Below are 23156 nucleotides of genomic sequence, written 5' to 3'. Positions count from 1 at the left end.
CTGGGTTTGCCCCTCACTCGTAGTCACGGGTTTTACCAGAGTGCTATACCGCTGAGATGACGTCACTTCCTCCCACAGTGAGCTGGAAGGCCGTCACATGACTGGATTGCTGTTAAAAGAAACTCAAAGCACTATTTCAGTTAATCTTTCTGAAAGGTTATAGTAAATATATCGAGGACATTTCCAAATCAGTAATCGAAATTATGTCCGATGCAGTTCACTATTTTGGTGGTATTTTCTGTAATCAAGGAATTACACTACTGACACATTTTCTATTATATATATTCTTACATTTTCAGTCATATTTTGTATGATGGACTGGTACAGTTTACCTTCTTATTGAAGACACTTGGGGCATTTTTACTGTGTCACAAGTATGATTCATTTTATATTGTATATTGTACAATGTTAAGGCAGTGTGTTGCTGGTTTCTTACAGGTCCCTTTGTCTTATCTCCAGTAGGCAGACATCTACGAAAAATACAATAATAGTGCATTTTGATTTAGTTTTGTTTAAATTCAGGTGAATTCAGTCCCCCGATTAAGCATATCATAGATGTGTACTATACGGTCTTTCCTTTAAGTATGCCTTTTGTATCAAATGTTGACTTTTCCCATTTTGCACATAGCGTAAAATTGTGATTTTATTCTATTCCGGAATTTTTACTAAATATGACACTTTTTTGGTAGACAATGAGAGGAATTTACTAAAGATGTCGCTTTTATGGAAGACAGTCAGAGGAATTTACTAAAGATGTCGCTTTTATGGTAGGCAATCAGAGGAAATTAATAAAGATGTCGCTTTTAAGGTAGACAATCAGAGGAAATTAATTAAGATATCGCTTTTATGGTAGACAATCAGAGGACATTAATAAAGATGTCGCATTTATGGTAGACAATGAGAGGAATTTACTAAAGAAGTCGTTTTTATGGAAGACAATGAGAGGAATTTACTAAATATGTCACTTTTATGGTAGACAGTCAGAGGAATTGACTAAAGATGTCGTTTTTATGGTAGACAATGATAGGAATTTACTAAAGATATCACTTTTATGGTAGACAGTCAGAGGAATTTACTAAAGATGTCGCTTTTATGGTAGGCAATCAGAGGAATTTACGAAATATGTCACTTTTGTGGTAGACAATCACAGGAATTTACTTAAGATATCACTTTTATGGTAGACAATGAGAGGAATTTACTAAAGATGTCGCTTTTTTGGTAGACAATGAGAGGAATTTACTAAAGATGTCTCTTTTTTGGTAGACAATGAGAGGAATTTACTAAATATGTCACTTTTATGGTAGACAATGAGAGGAATTTACTAAATATGTCACTTTTATGGTAGACAATCAGAGGAATTATTAAATATGTCACTTTTATGGTAGACAGTCAGAGGAATTTACTAAAGATGTCGCTTTTTTGGTAGACAATGAGAGGAATTTACTAAAGATGTCTCTTTTTTGGTAGACAATGAGAGGAATTTACTAAAGATGTCGCTTTTATGGAAGACAGTCAGAGGAATTTACTAAAGATGTCGCTTTTATGGTAGGCAATCAGAGGAAATTAATAAAGATGTCGCTTTTATGGTAGGCAATCAGAGGAAATTAATAAAGATGTCTCTTTTATGGTAGACAGTCAGAGGAATTTACTAAATATGTCACTTTTATGGTAGACAGTCAGAGGAATTTACTAAAGATGTCGCTTGTAAGGTAAACAATGATAGGAATTTACTTAAGTTGTCGCTTTTGTGGTAGACAATCAGAAGAATTTACTAAATATGTCACTTTTATGGTAGACAGTCAGAGGAATTTACTAAAGATGTCGCTTTTTTTGGTAGACAATCTGAGGAATTTACTAAATATGTCACTTTTATGGTAGACAGTCAGAGGAATTTACTAAAGATGTCGCTTGTAAGGTAAACAATCAGAGGAATTTACTAAAGTTGTCGCTTTTGTGGTAGACAATCAGAAGAATTTACTAAATATGTCGCTTTTGTGGTAGACAATCAGAAGAATTTACTTAATATGTCGCTTTTGTGGTAGACAATCAGAGGAATTTACTAAATATGTCGCTTTTCTTGTCTGCATGCTATCCCATACTATTGGCACCTAACTCACTCAGTGGATCAGGTAGTCATGCTCGGTGGCTGGGGCGACAGCATCAACAATACTACGAATCACTGGATTATCTATCTGGTCCAGACTGGCAGTATGGCAGGAGTGTTGCTTTGTTCGGCATTTGGCAAAAAACAAACACTTACTATTTTATGTAAACGGTGTGAGTGTCGATGAAGTCCTTCACGTTGACCATTTTTGCGAACACCTGATGTCATTTTTAACAGTGTGTATATACATTCACCACTATAATGCCGTTTACGCCCAGTGGGCTCTGTATCGGTAGATATTCGAATCTATTAGAACTGTTCTTAGTCCCTGGCGTTTCTAATTTAAGAAACCCCGAGGTTCAAATGAAACCTGAATCAAATGCAAAAGCCCCAAGCACAGACCATAAAGCACACCTGGAAGAATATAACACAAGTGACAACAATACACACCTGTTATACCTGGCACTCAGATCAAACCCGACGTAATGGAACATGATTACTCTGGCAATGCATCACCAGGACGTGTAAACGCTTCTCGGGGCATTTCTTACCGACCTGCAGGTACTCTGGTGTCTTGGGAAAAAACTTGAACTTAGCATTCAGATGGGTTGAGATCTGGGTCAGTGTCCATCAAATAGCCAAATGTGCCATGTACCCAACTGAACCTGGCCTAGAAATACAGGAGACCAGAGAGACCAGAGAGACCAGGGAGACCAGGGAGACCACCTCGTCTGTTATATATTTAGATCTTTGCATAAAGATGACAAAACACTTTCCATAAGAGGGGCGGCGGTCTCGTGGTTAAAGCGTTTGCTCGTCATGCCAAAGACCCGGGTTCGATTCCCCACATGGGTACAATGTGTGAAGCCCATTTCAGGTGTCTCCATCTATGATATTGCTGGAATATTGCTAAAAGCGGCGTAAAACTAAACTCACTCACTCATTTTCCATACGATTGTATGACAAGAGGGACGACTTTCCATTATTTTCCATCCCTGCAGTCCCAGCCTTTGGAGTCTATATTTCACAACATTTCACGCAGATGTCATGAATGTCATATAGCTGTTACTCTATAGTCTGTGAACAGTTGACTAGTCGGGATACTTATATCATGATAGTCTATCTGTACAAAAATAATTAAAAACCTTTTCCTTTACCGTTAAAAAAAAATGTTTTCACAGATTTGCTATGAACATACAGAACTCCATTAATAAAAAATGTATGTATCCGATTTCATTTTTGTATATTTTGCACATCTTAATCCCATTCACAGCAATGTACTCTGCATTTGGAGAGTTCTCTGAGTGAGTGAAGTACCGCGGGTTTTGTCAGGTTGTTCACGCACCTGCTGATGAACGGACATGGTGTCTCCTGGGCTGAAGGGACATAACTGTCAGTGTTCAAGTGCACCGTCATGTGACATATGCCAGCATGTAAGCCCTGGGGACTCAGGCAATGGGATTAGGTTCTAACAATGGGCAAATTAACATTGCAACATATTAACTGTATTTAAACAATGCCCCGATTAATACTTTTTTACTAACATTGCTAACTCATATATTGTACGTCTGAATATGTGTGGAATTATTTTGTGTTATAGCTTTATTGTTGCATATTTAAAGACCGACGCCATATAGCTGGAATGCTTCTGAGTGCGGCGTTAAACAACCAACCAACCAACATTCCTTTACATCATAGAAGGATAAAACAACCCTGGCATTTGTTACACTGTTCAAGGAATTCAACAGAGAGCAATTTAATGATGGATTTTGATTTATGCATATTTCATAAAGATGTATCTGTTGAACGTACAAGAAGAACATTATTCTCATCCCATACAGTGTATAAGTTATATAACACTTTCCTTCTTCGCTTCATGTGTTTCATCCATTTTCAACCAGACGCTTTATCGAAAACAATCGAAATCCAGTTAATGGTATGCGAAAATCTTTCACATTTACATCGATAAATAATGTTCAATGTATGCATACAATGTTTTAATTACTTTGATTGTATGTTGGAGTAATGTGTAATTGTGACCAACAAGTGAACTATATCCTCAAACTCTACCCCACAATACAGGAATAATCCACTACTCGAATACATGAAAAACGTTCGCAGGGAATTCTGTTTGATGAAATTGTAACGTTTTTTACTATATGTTATTATATGATTCCGAAACATGAATTTAATGATATTATCAATAGTTGCACATGTGTTACATTATTCCCAGTTAAGTGTGTCAGTACAGAAAGTACCAGCGTGTTTGACCTGAGCATGACACAGTGTGGGCGACAGGAGGGAGAGGAACACACATGACATTGCTGATATACTGTTAGTACTGGCTAAAATGATCGAAATATCGTCGAAATAGTGACATCGATAATATCGTACATGAACGATAATGGTAAGACCAGTTGTAACTGGGTTTCAAATGTCAGATCTTTGCTGTTTACTTTGGGTATTCTTTTGTTTGGATTGCGCAAGACTTTGGTGATGAAGAGTTATTTCTATTTTCATTAAAACAAAGATTACAAGATATGTATTATCAAACCTGGCACAATAGTATTTCATCTTCATCCTTTTTATGTCATTATAATTCGATTAAGTCAGCTATAGAACCAGAGAAGTATCATTAGAAAATAAGGATTTGATAAGAGCCATGTGTAAATTTAGACTTTCCCTACACAATTTTAATGTCAATTTTTCCCGAAGGTATAAACAAGACGATATAGACCTAATTAAATGTGCAAACTGTAAATTGGGTTTTATTGAAGATGAATTCCATGTATTATTAGTTTGTGATAAATATAAAAATCTGAGAGATAAATATTTTCCACATATTAAACATGTCCATAAAAACAATATGTTAATGGTAATTTATTAAACTCTCGAAATCCTCGTGTTACACATGCAGTTGCAACATTGTTAAAACATATATTTATTGCTAGATAACTATTTCAATTAGTGCTCACGTGACATTAAAACAATACATTATATATTAACTGTAAAATGGGCCATAAGGCCGTATATTACCGAATAGAGTGTCTGTCTGTCTGTACATAAACTGTGACAGAATCAAGATGTGATCTTTTCACACAATACACGAAGTTAGGTTTTTATTCATGGACTTCTTCCTAAATTATGTTAAGGATGCTATTTTGTCAGTAACCCATGCATAAGCGTGTCACCACTCACCAGTCATGTGAAATATATTCATTTCATTTAGATAGTTTTGCTCAAAGTTAGTTCTACGATATTTGTCGATAATCGATCGATATCCAGATAGCGATTATCAATCTCTATAAAATATATCGATAGCCAGCCCTATATAATATATTTGCATAAACTACTTTATGAAAGTGTTGACAACATGTGTACTTACGCAGAGGACATAGAGAAGTATTTCGTTTTAAATAACTGATTTGCGGATCTCTTGACATGTAATGTAATGTTTAGACATGTAATGTAATGTTTAGACATGTAATGTAATGTTTAGACATGTAATGTTTAGACATGTAATGTAACGTTTAGACATGTAATGTAATGTTTAGACATGTACTGTAATGTTTAGACATGTAATGTAATGTAATGTAATGTTTAGACATGTAATGTGATGTTCAGACATGTAATGTGATGTTTAGACATGTAATGTAATGTTTAGACATGTAATGTTTAGACATGTAATGTAATGTTTAGACATGTAATGTAATGTTTAGACATGTAATGTAATGTTTAGACATGTAATGTAATGTTTAGACATGTAATGTTTAGACATGCAATGTAATGTTTAGACATGTAATGTTTAGACATGTTATGTAACGTTTAGACATGTAAATGTAATGTTTAGACATGTAATGTAATGTTTAGACATGTAATGTTTAGACATGTAATGTGATGTTGAGACATGTAAAGAAACGTTTAGACATGTTATGTAATGTTTAGACATGTAATGTAATGTTTAGACATGTAATGTGATGTTCAGACATGTAATGTGATGTTTAGACATGTAATGTAATGTTTAGACATGTAATGTTTAGACATTTGATGTAACGTTTAGACATGTAATGTAATGTTTAGACATGTAATGTAATGTTTAGACATGTAATGTGATGTTCAGACATGTAATGTGATGTTCAGACATGTAATGTGATGTTTAGACATGTAATGTTTAGACATGTAATGTAACGTTTAGACATGTAATGTAATGTTTAAACATGTAATGTAATGTTTAGACATGTAATGTAATGTTTAGACATGTAATGTTTAGACATGTAATGTAATGTTTAGACATGTAATGTTTAGACATGTAATGTAACGTTTAGACATGTAAATGTAATGTTTAGACATGTAATGTAATGTTTAGACATGTAATGTTTAGACATGTAATGTGATGTTGAGACATGTAATGAAACGTTTAGACATGTTATGTAATGTTTAGACATGTAATGTAACGTTTAGACATGTAATGTGATGTTCAGACATGTAATGTGATGTTTAGACATGTAATGTAATGTTTAGACATGTAATGTTTAGACATGTAATGTAACGTTTAGACATGTAATGTAATGTTTAGACATGTAATGTAATGTTTAGACATGTAATGTAATGTTTAGACATGTAATGTGATGTTTAGACATGTAATGTTTAGACATGTAATGTTTAGACATGTAATGTAACGTTTAGACATGTAATGTAATGTTTAGACATGTAATGTAATGTTTAGACATGTAATGTTTAGACATGTAATGTGATGCTCAGACATGTAATGTGATGTTTAGACATGTAATGTAATGTTTAGACATGTAATGTAATGTTTAGACATGTAATGTTTAGACATGTAATGTGATGCTCAGACATGTAATGTGATGTTTAGACATGTAATGTTATGTTTAGACATGTAATGTTTAGACATGTAATGTGATGTTTAGACATGTAATGTTTAGACATGTAATGTGATGTTTAGACATGTAATGTAATGTTTAGACATGTAATGTAATGTTTAGACATGTAATGTAATGTTTAGACATGTAATGTAATGTTTAGACATGTAATGTTTAGACATGTAATGTAATGTTTAGACATGTAATGTTTAGACATGTAATGTAATGTTTAGACATGTAATGTTTAGACATGTAATGTAATGTTTAGACATGTAATGTCAAGATTAAAAGCTTAAGACAATGGTAATCATACAAGGATGTTTTTGTTTTGACTGAAACATAAAGAAATGAAAACTTTCTATAGCCTAGACTAAAACAAATTAGTTACATTTCAATTCAGATGACCACATCGACATAAAACTCGGAAAACGGCGACGAACGGGAATTTAACAGAACGATTGACTCCTGGTGATGTTTCACATTATTCTCTATATATTAAACACTTGAAAAACACAATTCCTTGGATCAATTTGTTTAAAAAAGATAGTGGTGATGGTGGACATTGGTGGAACAGTAGATGAAGATGACCAGTCAAGATACCAAGAATGGTAATTAAAGATGATATATTATATTTCAGCAACATGCTCCACATCATACACATAACTTGATAACAATGCTTGCATTGAAACGGGCATTACGTCACAGTGGTCAGTCTGATTTCTCAGCATGTGACGGCTGATCGATGCCCCTCCCTCTTCCTTTGTCCCGTCCATCACGATGGCCGTTGACGGGGGGACGGGAGGTTTATTAACCCCGACGGTCGTCATCAGTACCATACCTTCTCCACCTTCGTCGACAGCAGACAAACAGCAACTGGTGAGTTCAATGTTTGGTTATAGCCGCTTATCGCAATTACAGTTCAACAACATATGTTAGGTATTAGGATATCAATCACTTTGTACATATGGCCTTCTGAAATGCAAGACCGATTATACACAGAGAGAAGATACACGCAGAGAAAACTTATAAATTAGCGTTTCCTGGTTTGTAGCACCATATACATGCCCGAGAGTTTCCCTAAGGTGGTGAACATTGATGTTCCCTCCTCGGGGTGATAACACACTGAACGTGATGTAACTTACATCCTTGTCCCTCACATGTGGTGCAGAGTTGCGTCCCCTTGGGCTCACAAGGAACATAAGTTTGCTGCTTCCAAACACATTTCTTCCCGATTACGTTCCTGTGTTTGTCAGCATCTCAGGCTCTTGGTTTTCACCAGTGGTAAAGTCTGAGACATGACGTAAAGCCCACTCGTCACCATAACGACGATCGATCACCGATAAGTAATGTTTTAATTTGCTTGTATGTTGTTTTCAGAAAGTAGATTGGACGACGTAAAGGGGCGATGAGAACTACCACCATCTTGGCCATGGCCGTACTAGGCTGTTGCTGTCTTGTGACCGACGCTTTCGTAATTGGTATGTATATGCAGATATAGATAACATATTCCAGAGTGAGATAATATGTATCTTCAACAGCATACTGTTCCCCAAGATGCCTACATCTCCAAATGGCATGTCACGAAATAGCTTAATGATGCCGCCATAATACTAAGTCCTCAAGTCGTCTGAGGCTGTGCAAGGCAACATTAAACCCATTTCTGTCTCGCTGCCTCAGCAGCATATCTTCGGTGTGCACGAAGCATATGGTCGTGGGTTGTCATCTGTGGATCACCCTCAATAACATTCTAGGTCTAACATCAGCAGGTGCCACGTGTGTGCCTAGTATCTACATCACTTTGGCATCTCTTTCATCCTTAAATCAGCACTTACCTACCTAATCTCGATTACTGAAATCCTTTCAACCACTCTTACTCACTCCATACGACCAATTACATATTTTCAAGTGTTTAAATATCCTGCGATTTGTACTATTAGCCAAAGAATAAATTAACAAAATAAATCAACAAAACTTCAAATTTGTTTTCATTGATTTATGTGCAAGCTCCACCCGGTATGTGCAAACAGGTTACAAGCATAATTGGATGTTCTCTGCTTATTCAATACTTTTAACATTTGCGCTTTTTTTGCAAAGAACATGGTATGTTGAAATTGAATTTATTTTTCTTGCAGGTTCCCCATATAGAATGAATCCCTACAATCCTCTGATAGCTCGAAGGCGCCAAATTCCAGGGTTTGGACGTGCGATCATCTACAATCCCACTAATGCACTCCGGGGAAGAGCCACTCAAGTCACTCCAGAAGCTCCACGAGCTCAACCAACTCAAAAAGTCGATCCTCCTGCACCACAAGCTATGAAAGTCAGCCCCCGAGCACAATCTCAAACCGTCCATCCCCAAGCTCCAACTAGACGCCAACCCTTCCAAGGGAATACTATCATCATCATCAGGGAGGACGCTCCTAAACCCCGTGGTGCCCCCTCCTCTGCTCAGGCTCAAGGCACAGTCGGATCAGTCCCAGCTTCAAGCGCAATTAATTCCCCTACCTCTGTGTATGGCCATGCCTCTTCCCAAACCTCTTTTGACCCTTACTCTGCCCCTCTCCCCACTGACGCCTTTCCTGCCGCTGACCTACACTTTGCTGATCCTTTCTCTGCCCCTTTCCCAGCTGACCCTTTCTTTGATCTCTCCATGGACTCCGCAGACCCTTTCTCCTACTCAAGGTATGCAGATCCTTTCGCTGTCCCCACATCTGAGCCCAACCCTGCTCCAGCAGCCCAAACAGGAGTCTCCCCACAGGTACACACCCCAGAACCAAACTCTCACGCAGATGCTGCTCCTGGCCCCTTCTATGGTGGTTCCCAACATGGATACGACGCCTTTGACAACATGATTAGACTGCAAATGCTGGCTGAAATGGACCTTCCCAACTACGGCGAACCTCACAGCGTGAATCGTCCGGCTCAAACCCATGGAACACCTGCCAGCCAGGGAACAGCTCAGCCCCCAACTCCCAAGTCCCCTACCCAAGCTCCTTCCTCTCAGATGAGTGCCCAAGACAAGTTTGATCAACTATACTCCCAGCACCTCGCTGAGGCACTAGACCTTCCTATCCTACCAGGACAACAGATGTCTGGTGCTACCAACAATGCCAATGCATCCCCCGCTGACATCCCCAAACCATTTACATCACAAGCAGCAGTAGCACTGGCAGCGGAATCAGCACCACAGTCAGCAGCTGAACTGACAGCATTCCCAGCAGCCTCACCAGTGGACAAAGCAGCTGCAACACCTGCTGGAGGCTCCAGTGGTTACCACCCCTATGATCTCTACTCTCTTCATCTCCGAGAGGCTCTTGACCTACCCCCTATGCACCCTATGACCCACGCTTGATGGGAACCGTGCCTCCTCGTGACTGGCAGGTGGTTGAGCTCCAGATCATCTCCGGACGACGGGTTCAGATCCATGGCAGGCGAATGCGTCTGTCGCAATGGTTGGTGTGTGAATGGTGTTATGTCAAAGAAAAAGTACCTGTTTCGAGGTAGATTTGTCTGTTGGTCATCTTTGGTGTTTAGTATGACAATAAACATTGAGAACGTAACCATCTTTGCGTATTATTACATAATGTTGTTTGTTCATTATTACACTTCAAGATTGATTTTTCTGTTTAGTTCTTAAGTTCTTGACATGCAATTAATGTTTTTTCAAACATTGGAAAGCCTACAAAATGTGAGCAAATGCCATCTTCTTCTACCGTACATATATTGTTGAATCAGAAAAGATCTGTAAAGATCTTTTCAATATGCACGCGAAGCTGAGTTTTTACCATTTAAAGGTCTCAATTTTCACTTGAAAATTTTGTGACTTGAAGCGAACCTACAACATCACATGACTTTTTTACTTTTGTATTGAAACACCTGTTGTCACCCTGAGTTACAGGGATAAGAGAACAACGGGTTCAATAGGACGCCACCGACTTCAGTGGTCTTCTTGCTGCACGTAGTCTTGTAAGTGTAGTATTCCCGGTAGGTCCTGCATTTAGCCGGTTCGTAAATGAGTTAAACCCCTCTTCCTCAGTCCTGGTTGAAAACTTAAAAACCTCGCTCGCTGGTGTTGGATGCCAGGGTGATAGTGTCATGTCTCCATCTACACTGTACATATATACTCCAGCAGACAAAGGGGTAGCCACGGGGATAACGCTGTGAACCGCTGGATTGTAACACACATCGTCAAGGATCTATAACCGACTGAACGGTCTTGGTGCTATCAGTACACTACAAGTGCCTACACAGGTCTATGTGTTATCAGTACACTACAAGTGCGTACACAGGTCTTGGTGCTATTAGTACACTACAGGTGCGTACACAGGTCTAGGTGTTATCAGTACACTACAAGAGCCTACACAGGTCTATGTGCTATTAGTACACTACAAGTGCGTACACAGGTGTAGGTGTTATCAGTACAGTACAAATGCACACACAGGTCTAGGTGCTATTAATACTATACAAGTGCATACACAGGTCTAGGTGCTATTAGTACACTGCAAGTGCGTACACAGGTCTATGTGTTATCAGTACACTACAAGTGCGTACACAGGTCTATGTGTTATCAGTACACTACAAGAGCGTACACAGGTCTTGGTGCTATTAGTACACTACAGGTGCGTACACAGGTCTAAGTGTTATCAGTACACTACAAGTGCGTACACAGGTTTATGTGTTATCAGTACACTACAAGAGCGTACACAGGTCTAGGTGTTATCAGTACACCAAGGTGCGAACACAGGTCTATGTGTCATTAGTCAACTACAGGTGCGTACACAGGTCTAGGTGTTATCAGTACACTACAGGTGCACACACAGGTCTAGGTGTTATCAGTACACTACAAGTGCGTACAAAGGTCTAGGTGTTATCAGTACACTACAAGAGCGTACACAGGTCTATGGTGCTATTAGTACACTACAAGTGCGTACACAGGTCTATGTGTTATCAGTACACTACAAGTGCATACACAGGTCTATGTGTTATCAGTACACTACAGGTGCCTACACAGGTCTATGTGTTATCAGTACACTACAATAGCGTACACAGGTCTTGGTGCTATTAGTACACTACAGGTGCGTACACAGGTCTAAATGTTATCAGTACACTACAAGTGCGTACACAGGTTTATGTGTTATCAGTACACTACAGGAGCGTACAGAGGTTTATGTGTTATCAGTACACAACAAGAGCGTACACAGGTCTAGGTGTTATCAGTACACCAAGGTGCGTACACAGGTCTATGTGTCATTAGTCCACTAAAGGTGCGTATACAGGTCTAGGTGTTATCAGTACACTACAGGTGCGTACACAGGTCTAGGTGTTATCAGTACACTAAAGGTGCGTACGCAGGTCTAGGTGTTATCAGTACACTACAGGTGCACACACAGGTCTAGGTGTTATCAGTACACTACAAGTGCGTACACAGGTCTATGTGTTATCAGTACACTCCATGTGCGTGCACAGGTCTAGGTGTTATCAGGACACTTCCGGTGCGTACACAGGTCTAGGTGCTATCGGTACACTACAGGTGCGTACACAGGTCTATGTGTTATCAGTACACTACAAAAGCCTACACAGGTCTATGTGTTATCAGTACACTACAAGTGCGTACACAGGTCTATGTGTTATCAGTACACTACAGGTGCGTACAAAGGTCTATGTGTTATCAGTACACTACAGGTGCGTACAAAGGTCTATGTGTTATCAGTACACTACAGGTGCGTGCACAGGTCTAGGTGTTATCAGGACACTTCCGGTGCGTACACAGGTCTAGGTGCTATCGGTACACTACAAGAGCCTACACAGGTCTAGGTGTTATCAGTACACTACAAGTGCGTACACAGGTCTATGTGTTATCAGTACACTACAAGAGCCTACACAGGTCTATGTGTTATCAGTACACTACAGGTGCGTACACAGGTCTAGGTGTTATCAGTACACCAAAGGTGCGTACGCAGGTCTAGGTGTTATCAGTACACTACAAGTGCGTACACAGGTCTATGTGTTATCAGTACACTACCAGGTGCGTGCACAGGTCTAGGTGTTATCAGGACACTTCCGGTGCGTACACAGGTCTAGGTGCTATCGGTACACTACAGGTGCGTACACAGGTCTAGGTGTTATCAGTACACTACAAAAGCCTACACAGGTCTATGTGTTATCAGTACACTACAAGTGCGTACACAGGTCTATGTGTTATCAGTACACTACAGGTGCGTACAAAGGTCTATGTGTTATCAGTACACTACAAGTGCGTACACAGGTCTATGTGTTATCAGTACACTACAAGAGCCTACACAGGTCTATGTGTTATCAGTACACTACAAGTGCGTACACAGGTCTAGGTGTTATCAGTACACTACAGGTGCTTACACAGGTCTAAGTGTTATCAATACACTACAGGTGCGTACACAGGTCTAGGTGTCATTAGTCCACTAAAGGTGCGTACACAGGTATTGGTGTTATCAGTATGCTACAGGTGCGTACACAGGTCTAGTCGTCATTAGTCCACTAAAGGTGCGTACACAGGTCTAGGTGTCATTAGTCCACTAAAGGTGCGTACACAGGTCTAGGTGTTATCAGTACACTACAGGTGCATACACAGGTCTAGGTGTTATCAATACACTACAGGTGCGTACACAGGTCTAGGTGTCATTAGTCAACTACAGGTGCGTACACAGGTCTAGGTGTTATCAGTATACTACCGGTGCGTACACAGGTCTAGGTGTCATTAGTCCACTAAAGGTGCGTACACAGGTCTAGGTGTCATTAGTCCACTAAAGGTACGTACACAGGTCTAGGTGTCATTAGTCCACTAAAGGTGCGTACACAGGTCTAGGTGTTATCAGTACACTACAGGTGCATACACAGGTCTAGGTGTTATCAGTACACTACAGGTGCGTACACAGGTCTAGGTGTCATTAGTCCACTAAAGGTGCGTACACAGGTCTAGGTGTTATCAGTACACTACAGGTGCGTACACAGGTCTAGGTGTCATTAGTCCACTAAAGGTGCGTACACAGGTCTAGCTGACTTATTGCATGAGGTACATATCAATTCACTCGGTAATTTAACAGCTGTAACATATGTTATATGTTGGGTTGAGTCCCATCCGGGATTCGAACCCACGATTCGCTGGCGATTAGGTGCCTGACTCTGAGGGTGTGGGTTCGAATCCCGGGTGGGACTCAACCAAACAAAAACACTAGAATCTGTACTTTACTAAGAAAGTATAATCCAAAATATAATATATGTTACATTTGACCACTCTCTAAATGGCACAGTGTAATAGTAACACCTGTCTCGTCCACAGCACCAGAGTCTGAATATTTGGAAAGGTCGTGATCTAAAATCCACGTTTTCAAGTAGCTCCGTGTTTTCAGATTCTGCTTTCACGTATTCTGTCTTGGATTAAGTGCACCACAGTTCCCACTCATAAAGGCTCATGGAACTTCACACATATCTACCATACGGTCAGACAACAGTCTGGATTCAGACCGCCTCCTCGTAGTCCATTTATCTCTCAGGCAATTCAACTTCTGTCTTTGTAAATCATGACTGAATGTGATGGCCTCGATCCAAGGGTGAACACGGGTGAGAGTGACTGTTGAACATTGTTCACTACAATAGTACAGCAATATTACAACAATATTACAGCAATATTACAGCAATATTACAACAATATTACAGCAATATTACAACAATAAATGGGCCTCACACATTTGGCTCATCTGGACAATTGAGCACAGACCAAGGTTACGAATAAATGCAAAACCCCAAGTGATGAATTCACACTAGACGTTCTTGTGACGTACAGATGCCCAACACCAAGTGATACACGTCCTGTGCCTCCACATCACATGAAGTGCGCTAGTTATACGTGGCTCCTAAGGCATCATACGCGTGGACGAAACACTATATCAATGCAGTTATCCCTTTAGTTGCCCAGTTATCCGTTGAAGTATATTTGTAGTTGAAAGCATGAAATCTTCACCTCACCCTGACCTCGAACCACCGGTTGTACGTTTTCAACCATACCGAAGGAGGGCTGATTCGACTGATTCGACTGATGTCTAGGGGAAGTGGGAAATTAGCTCTTAAGGAAAACTGGCTTTATAACGGGAGAAACATTGAAACGGTAAACAGCTACAAATATCTAGGGTTTGTGTCACTTGTAATTGTAGTCTTAGACAAGCGGTCTCAAAACGTGCAGCTCGTCGTAAGAAGGTTTTAATGGAACTATAAACCTAAGCAAATTAGGATCAATCAATACCCATGGAAGTATTTTTGTAAATATTTGACAGCCAAATTCAGCCAAAATATTTGTACGGGTCAGAAGTTTGGAGGCTAAAAGACATGATAACATTGAACATTTTCACTTACTAGCATGTAGAATATGTTTAAATGTCGATCCACAAAGAATAGTATATGAGGAATGTGGACGGTTTCCAGTTTATATTAATTCCTACGTTCGAACGATGAAATATTGGCTTAAGTTCACGACAATGCATAACAAACTACGAATGGACGAATTCCGAAAAAGGCATATTATAATGTTGTATTACCTAGATACTGCTGGGTACCACACGTGGGTGTCTGAGATCCGCCATATACTTTGCTCACTCGGTTTTGGATTTGTCTGGCTTTCACAAGCTGTCGGTGATCCGTCCGTTTTTATTCACATTTTTAATGAACGCTTGTTCAATATCTACTCTTGAAAACAGTTCACGTTATAAGTTATATACAGAACATAAGAGTCTTCTAGAGCCAGAGGGGTGTCTATCTTTCAATTTGGAACATAAATTCCGTAAACTATTGGTCAAGTTCAGAGCTGGTGTCTTACGTTTAAAGGAAAACGTAGGAAGGTGGCAAAATATTGATATATCTCAAAGAAATTGTGCTGAATGTAAAGCAGATTTTGAAGATGAATATCACTTTTTGTTGAAATGCCAAGCTTATAAAGAGCTTCGGGTAGATTCTTCGGTTAATATGATATCGTTTAGCAATATCAAAACAAAACTGAAGCCATAAACAATCTAGCTAGGTTCATCTGTTATTCATACAAAATGAGAGAAATGTTAGAAAAATAGAAACTAGGTATTAAAATTCTAAAACATTCCAGTAAAGTTATGCATATATATGTTACTGATATAATCTATGCAGGTTGACAGGTAAATGCTATGAATTTTGGAGAAATTGTTTCCTCTTTTCGTTCACTCCTTCATACCTGTTTAGAATATGTGGTCTTCACACGTAATAAAGGTTTTGATGATGATGATGATGATGATGATGATGATGACTAGCCAATGAAAGTTCAAATGCAAGCAGTACCTGGACGAATTTCACAAAACTCGCAATAATGAAACAATGCAGTGATTAATTATAAGGTATAAATGAAATCAATTACAGTCGGATGACCACAGGCATCGTGCAGACAGCTGAAGTCATAAATGAAGACTTTAATCACATGCTTCGATGGCTCAGTGTGAAAATAGTGGGTTCAAATTGTCTGTCGTGTTAAAGGTTCGATTCCCTATCACAAATCGTGGCGTAAAGCCTTCTTTTTCTTTGATAATGTAACACTAGTTAGTCAAGGTAGAAGGGCGTGAGCAAAGAGTTTAGGTACTTACAACTGTTTCAAAATAGCTCAAGAACAATAGAATGACGTCACTAAAGGCTTATAAACACAATTCGCCAAACACCTCAACAGAAGGTCGATGTTCAGATGTAATGATAAGCAACCATGGTTACATTCTAAATGTTTATTGACATTCAAAATCACCAACTATGATGAACTGACAAATCTACCACTACAAGTACTTGTCTTTGACATAACACCATTCACACAGTAACCATTCCGACAGACGCATTCGCCTGTCATGGATCTGAACCCATCGTCCGGAGATGATCTGGAGCTCAACCACCTGCCAGTCACGAGGAGGCACGGTCCCCATCAAGCGTGGGTCATAGGGTGCATAGGGGGTAGGTCAAGAGCCTCTCGGAGATGAAGAGAGTAGAGATCATAGGGGTGGTAACCACTGGAGCCTCCAGCAGGTGTTGCAGCTGCTTTGTCCACTGGTGAGGCTGCTGGGAATGCTGTCAGTTCAGCTGCTGACTGTGGTGCTGATTCCGCTGCCAGTGCTGCTGCTGCTGCTTGTGATGTAAATGGTTTGGGGATGTCAGCGGGGGATGCATTGGCATTGTTGGTAGCACCTGACATCTGTTGTCCTGGTAGGATAGGAAGGTCTAGTGCCTCAGCGAGGTGCTGGGAATATAGTTGATCAAACTTGTCCTGGGCACTCATCTGAGAGGAAGGAGCTTGGGTAGGGGACTTGGGAGTTGGGGGCTGAGCTGTTCCCTGGCTGGCAGGTGTTCCATGGGTTTGAGCCGGACGGGGTTCGCCGTAGTTGGGAAGGTCCATTTCAGCCAGCATTTGCAGTCTAATCATGTTGTCAAAGGCGTCGTATCCATGTTGGGAACCAACTCCTGTTTGGGCTGCTGGAGCAGGGTTGGGCTCAGATGTGGGGACAGCGAAAGGATCTGCATACCTTGAGTAGGAGAAAGGGTCCGCGGAGGCCATGGAGTGATCAAAGAAAGGGTCAGCTGGGAAAGGGGCAGAGAAAGGATCAGCAAAGTGTAGGTCAGCGGCAGGAAAGGCGTCAGTGGGGAGAGGGGCAGAGTAAGGATCAAAAGAGGTTTGGGAAGAGGCATGGCCATACACAGAGGTAGGGGAATTAATTGCGCTTGAAGCTGGGACTGATCCGACTGTGCCTTGAGCCTGAGCAGAGGAGGGGGCACCACGGGGTTTAGGGGCGTCCTCTCTGATGATGATGATAGTATTCCCTTGGAAGGGTTGGCGTCTAGTTGGAGCTTGGGGATGGACGGTTTGAGATTGTGCTCGGGGGCTGACTTTCATAGCTTGTGGTGCAGGAGGATCGACTTTTTGAGTTGGTTGAGCTCGTGGAGCTTGTGGAGTAGGTGCAACTTGTTTGACTTGAGTGGCTCTTCCCCGGAGTGCATTAGTGGGATTGTAGATGATCGCACGTCCAAACCCTGGAATCGGGCGCCAAGGATTGTGGGGATTCATTCTATATGGGGAACCTGCAAGAAAAACAAATTCAATTTCAACATACCAAATTCTTTGCAAAAAAAGCGCAAATGTTAAAAGTATCGAAAAAGAGAACATCCAATTATGCTCGTAACCTGTTTGCACATACCGGGTGGAGCTTGCACATAAATCAATGAAAACCAGTTTGAAGTTTTGTTGATTTATTTTGTTAATTTATTCTTTGGCTAACAGTGCAAATCGCAGGATATTTAAACACTTGAAAATATGTAATTGGTCGTATGGAGTGAGTAAGAGTGGTTGAAAGGATTTCAGTAATCGAGATTAGGTAGGTAAGTGCTGATTTAAGGATGAAAGAGATGCCAAAGTGATGTAGATACTAGGCACACACGTGGCACCTGCTGATGTTAGACCTAGAATGTTATTGAGGGTGATCCACAGATGACAACCCACGACCATATGCTTCGTGCACACCGAAGATATGCTGCTGAGGCAGCGAGACAGAAATGGGTTTAATGTTGCCTTGCACAGCAGCAGACGACTTGAGGATTTAGTATTATGGCGGCATCATTAAGCTATTTCGTGACATGCCATTTGGAGATGTAGGCATCTTGGGGAACAGTATGCTGTTGAAGATACATATTATCTCACTCTGGAATATGTTATCTATATCTGCATATACATACCAATTACGAAAGCGTCGGTCACAAGACAGCAACAGCCTAGTACGGCCATGGCCAAGATGGTGGTAGTTCTCATCGCCCCTTTACGTCGTCCAATCTACTTTCTGAAAACAACATACAAGCAAATTAAAACATTACTTATCGGTGATCGATCGTCGTTATGGTGACGAGAGGGGTTTACGTCATGTTAGCTGGGAGTAGGTCATGTCTCAGACTTTACCACTGGTGAAAACCAAGAGCTTGAGATGCTGACAAACACAGGAACGTAATCGGGGAGAAATATGTTTGGAAGCAGCAAACTTAGGTTCCTTGTGAGCCCAAGGGGACGCAGCTCTGCACCACATGTGAGGGACTAAGATGTTAGTTACATCACGTTCAGTGTGTTACATAAAGGGAACATAAATGTTCACCACCTTGGGGAAACTCTCGAGTATGTATATGGTGCTACAAACCAGGAAACGCTAATTTATAAGTCTCCTCTGAGTGTATCTTCTCTCTGTACATAATCGGTCTTGCATTTCAGAAGGCCATATGTACAAAGTGATTGATATCCAAATATCTCACATAAGTAGTTGAACTGTAATTGCGATAAGCGGCTGTAACCAAACATTGAACTCACCAGTTGCTGTTGTTTGTCTGCTGTAGACGAAGGTGGAGAAGGTATGGTACTGATGACGACCGTCGGGGTTAATAAACCTCCCGTCCCTCGTCAACGGCCATCGTGATGGACGGGACAAAGGAAGAGGGAGGGGCATCGATCAGCCGTCACACGCTGAGAAATCAGACTGACCACTGTGACGTAATGCCCGTTTCAATGCAAGCATTGTTATCAAGTTATGTGTATGATGTTTGGCAAGGCGGACCATGTTTGCTTAAATATTATACTATATCATCATTTGACCACCAGTTTTCTATCTTTACGGGTCATCTTCACCTACTTTTCCAAAATAATGTCCATCATGACAGTTTAAAGAAAAATTATCCGGGGGTGGTGGGGTAGTTGTTAAAGCGTTGCCTCGTCACTCCGAAGACCCGGGTTCGATTCCCCACATGAGTACATTGTGTGAAGCTCATTTCTGGTGTCCGCCGTGATATTGCTATAATATTGCTAAAAGCGGCGTAAAACTAAACCCACTCTCTAAAAAATTGATCCAAGGAGAGGAAATTGTATCCTAACCCACAAGACCACCATATGTCTGGTGCAGCAGCACCAGCTGCAAAAGCAGCGCCAGAGCCAACAGCTGATTTGACAGCATTCCCAGCAGCTTCCCCAGTGGACAAGGCAGCTGCAACACCTGCAGGAGGCTCCAGTGGTTACCACCCCTATGATCTCTACTCTCTTCATCCCCATCTATGCCCCACTGTGGAAGTGTGTACAGACAGGATAAAACAAGATTAATTCTGCCTTGCGGATCTCTAACCACATGCAAACGTTTTACATAAACAATTGACCTTCCTTTCAATGCTAAAAGATTTAAATGTTTGTTACGCTTTGGACGCAAGCTTGGATAGTACATAGAACACTATCTTCAATTTGATATCAACTCATTTTCATTTTGTTAAGGAGGTAACAGAAGTATTTGTTCGTAAACGATGTTCACTCGAGTTTATTACTTGCTGAAATCTGAATATGTTAGTAAACAGTACTCCTTTTCATTCTAACGTTTCGATTAATAATACAACACGAGGGCATCTTAATCATCCGTAAAACGCTTCTGAAACGTACTATAACAAACACAGGTATAACCCATATTGCGTCAAACATTAGTTATCCAATACACATTCAATAACGGGACAGGTATCACCCATATTGCGTCAAACATTAGTTATCCAATACACATTCAATAACGGGACAGGTATCACCCATATTGCGTCAAACATTAGTTATCCCATACACACCCTATAACGGGACAGGTATCACCAATATTATGTCAAACATTAGTTATCCCATACACACCCAATGACGGGACAGGTATCACCCATATTGCGTCAAACATTAGTTATCCAATACACATTCAATAACGAGGCAGGTATCACCAATATTAAACATGTCAAACATTAGTTATCACCAATATTATGTCAAACATTAGTTATCCAATACACACCCTATAACGGGACAGGTATCACCAATATTATGTCAAACATTAGTTATCCCATACACACCCTATAACGGGACAGGTATCACCAATATTGTGTCAAACATTAGTTATCCCATACACACCCTATAACGGGACAGGTATCACCAATATTATGTCAAACATTAGTTATCCAATACACACCCTATAACGGGACAGGTATCACCAATATTATGTCAAACATTAGTTATCCCATACACACCCTATAACGGGACAGGTATCACCAATATTATGTCAAACATTAGTTATCCCATACACATCCTATAACGGGACAGGTATCACCAATATTGTGTCAAACATTAGTTATCCCATACACACCATATAACGGGACAGGTATCACCAATATTATGTCAAACATTAGTTATCCCATACACACCCTATAACGGGACAGGTATCACCAATATTATGTCAAACATTAGTTATCCCATTCACACCCTATAACGGGACAGGTATCACCAATATTATGTCAAACATTAGTTATCCCATACACACCCTATAACGGGACAGGTATCGCCAATATTGTGTCAAACATAAGTTATCCCATACACATCCTATAACGGGACAGGTATCACCAATATTATGTCAAACATTAGTTATCCCATACACACCATATAACGGGACAGGTATCACCAATATTGTGTCAAACATTAGTTATCCCATATAACGGGACAGGTATCACCAATATTATGTCAAACACCCATTCACACCATATAACGGGACAGGTATCACCAATATTGACATTAGTATCCCATGCCAATACAGGTATCACCAATATTGTGTCAAACATTAGTTATCCCATACACACCATATAACGGGACAGGTATCACCAATATTATGTCAAACATTAGTTATCCCATACACACCCTGTAACGGGACATGTATCACCAATACTATGTCAAACATTAGTTATCCCATACACACCCTATAACGGGGCAGGTATCACATCAAACTCTTTTTCCCCACTGACATGGCAACAGGACTGTAGTACATGGATCTTATATCCCTTAAAAAATAGATTTCCTATCCCTCATAGCAGGATAAAATACCATTGACATTTTCCTCACTGTAAGATTAATTCAACAAAGAGTGCAATTTAATGATGAATTTTGATACATGCAATTTTACTAAATATGCATTCATTGAACGTACAAGAAGAACATTACATAAGACTCCTCTGTGTGTGCGTGTGTGCGTGTGTGCGTGTTTGTGTATGTGTGTGTGTGCGTGTGCGTGCGTGTGTGTGTATATGCTGTAAGCTTCTTTTGTGTGTGTGTGTGTGCGTGCGTGCGTGTGTGTGTGCGTGCGTGCGTGTGTGTGTGTGTGTGTGTGTGTGTGTGTGTGTGTGTGTGTGTGTGTGTGTGTGTGTGTATTTGTTTGATACAGATTCAGCCCTTCTTATACATATTCTTTAATAGATGACCATGCCATGTTGTTAGTCACGATGTAAATACAGGAATGGATTCTACTGATACTTCCACATCCAAACTTATGCAATTATATTTTCTTCTATGACAAACTTCAGTCATATCAATATCATATTATATCATTTCTGGAAACCTTTGTCTGAATGGCCGTCTATTGATCTAAACTGATACATCATAACGTTGATGTGGGAGATATATGTATATATACCAATCATACAGAAACGTCTCAGTGGGCATTGAGACATCACACTGGACATTGTGACATCAGAGTGGATATTACAGTGGACAGGTGATGGACGGCCAGTCTATCACTATAGCCACTGGCGTCTGACGAGGAAGCTTTATTAAGCCCAACGATCCTCCCAGACAGCATTTCTTTTACGTTTTGGACAGCTTCAGACAACAACAGTCATTGGTGAGTTCCATGTTTCTGTCTACGTCCATGGTGCCATATTGTGTTTGTTATACAATGAAACATTATTATTACGTTATTGGGTAAAGAAAGACATCGATAAGTTTAGTTAAATATTAAATAATAGACGTTGAAAGATGCAGCTAGTACATCACCTGTGTACTACCTCCAGCTGTATATACCACTGACTACATGTACACTACAGCTGTATACGCCACTGACTACATGTACACTACAGCTGTATACACCACTGACTACATGTACACTACAGCTGTATATACCACTGACTACATGTACACTACAGCTGTATACACCACTCACTACATGTACACTACAGCTGTATATACCACTCACTACATGTACACTACAGCTGTATACGCCACTGACTACATGTACACTACAGCTGTATACACCACTGACTACATGTACACTACAGCTGTATATACC

General features: G+C 40.2%; 1 protein-coding gene across 1 annotated transcript; it reads left to right on the top strand.

Moving 5' to 3' along the window:
* The first annotated feature begins 9133 nt into the window (after positions 1–9133).
* On the top strand, positions 9134–10339 carry LOC124274294 (pollen-specific leucine-rich repeat extensin-like protein 2). Its single transcript, XM_046709636.1, has one exon. The coding sequence runs from the start codon at positions 9134–9136 to the stop codon at positions 10337–10339; it is 1206 nt and encodes a 401-aa protein (XP_046565592.1).
* Positions 10340–23156: the final 12817 nt, after the last annotated feature.

Source organism: Haliotis rubra, unplaced genomic scaffold (assembly GCF_003918875.1).
Source record: "Haliotis rubra isolate DU_JTF1 unplaced genomic scaffold, ASM391887v1 Scf19, whole genome shotgun sequence".
Taxonomy (NCBI): domain Eukaryota; kingdom Metazoa; phylum Mollusca; class Gastropoda; order Lepetellida; family Haliotidae; genus Haliotis; species Haliotis rubra.
The sequence above is the reverse complement of the archived record's forward strand: the minus strand, read 5'-3'. Positions and strand labels throughout refer to the sequence as shown.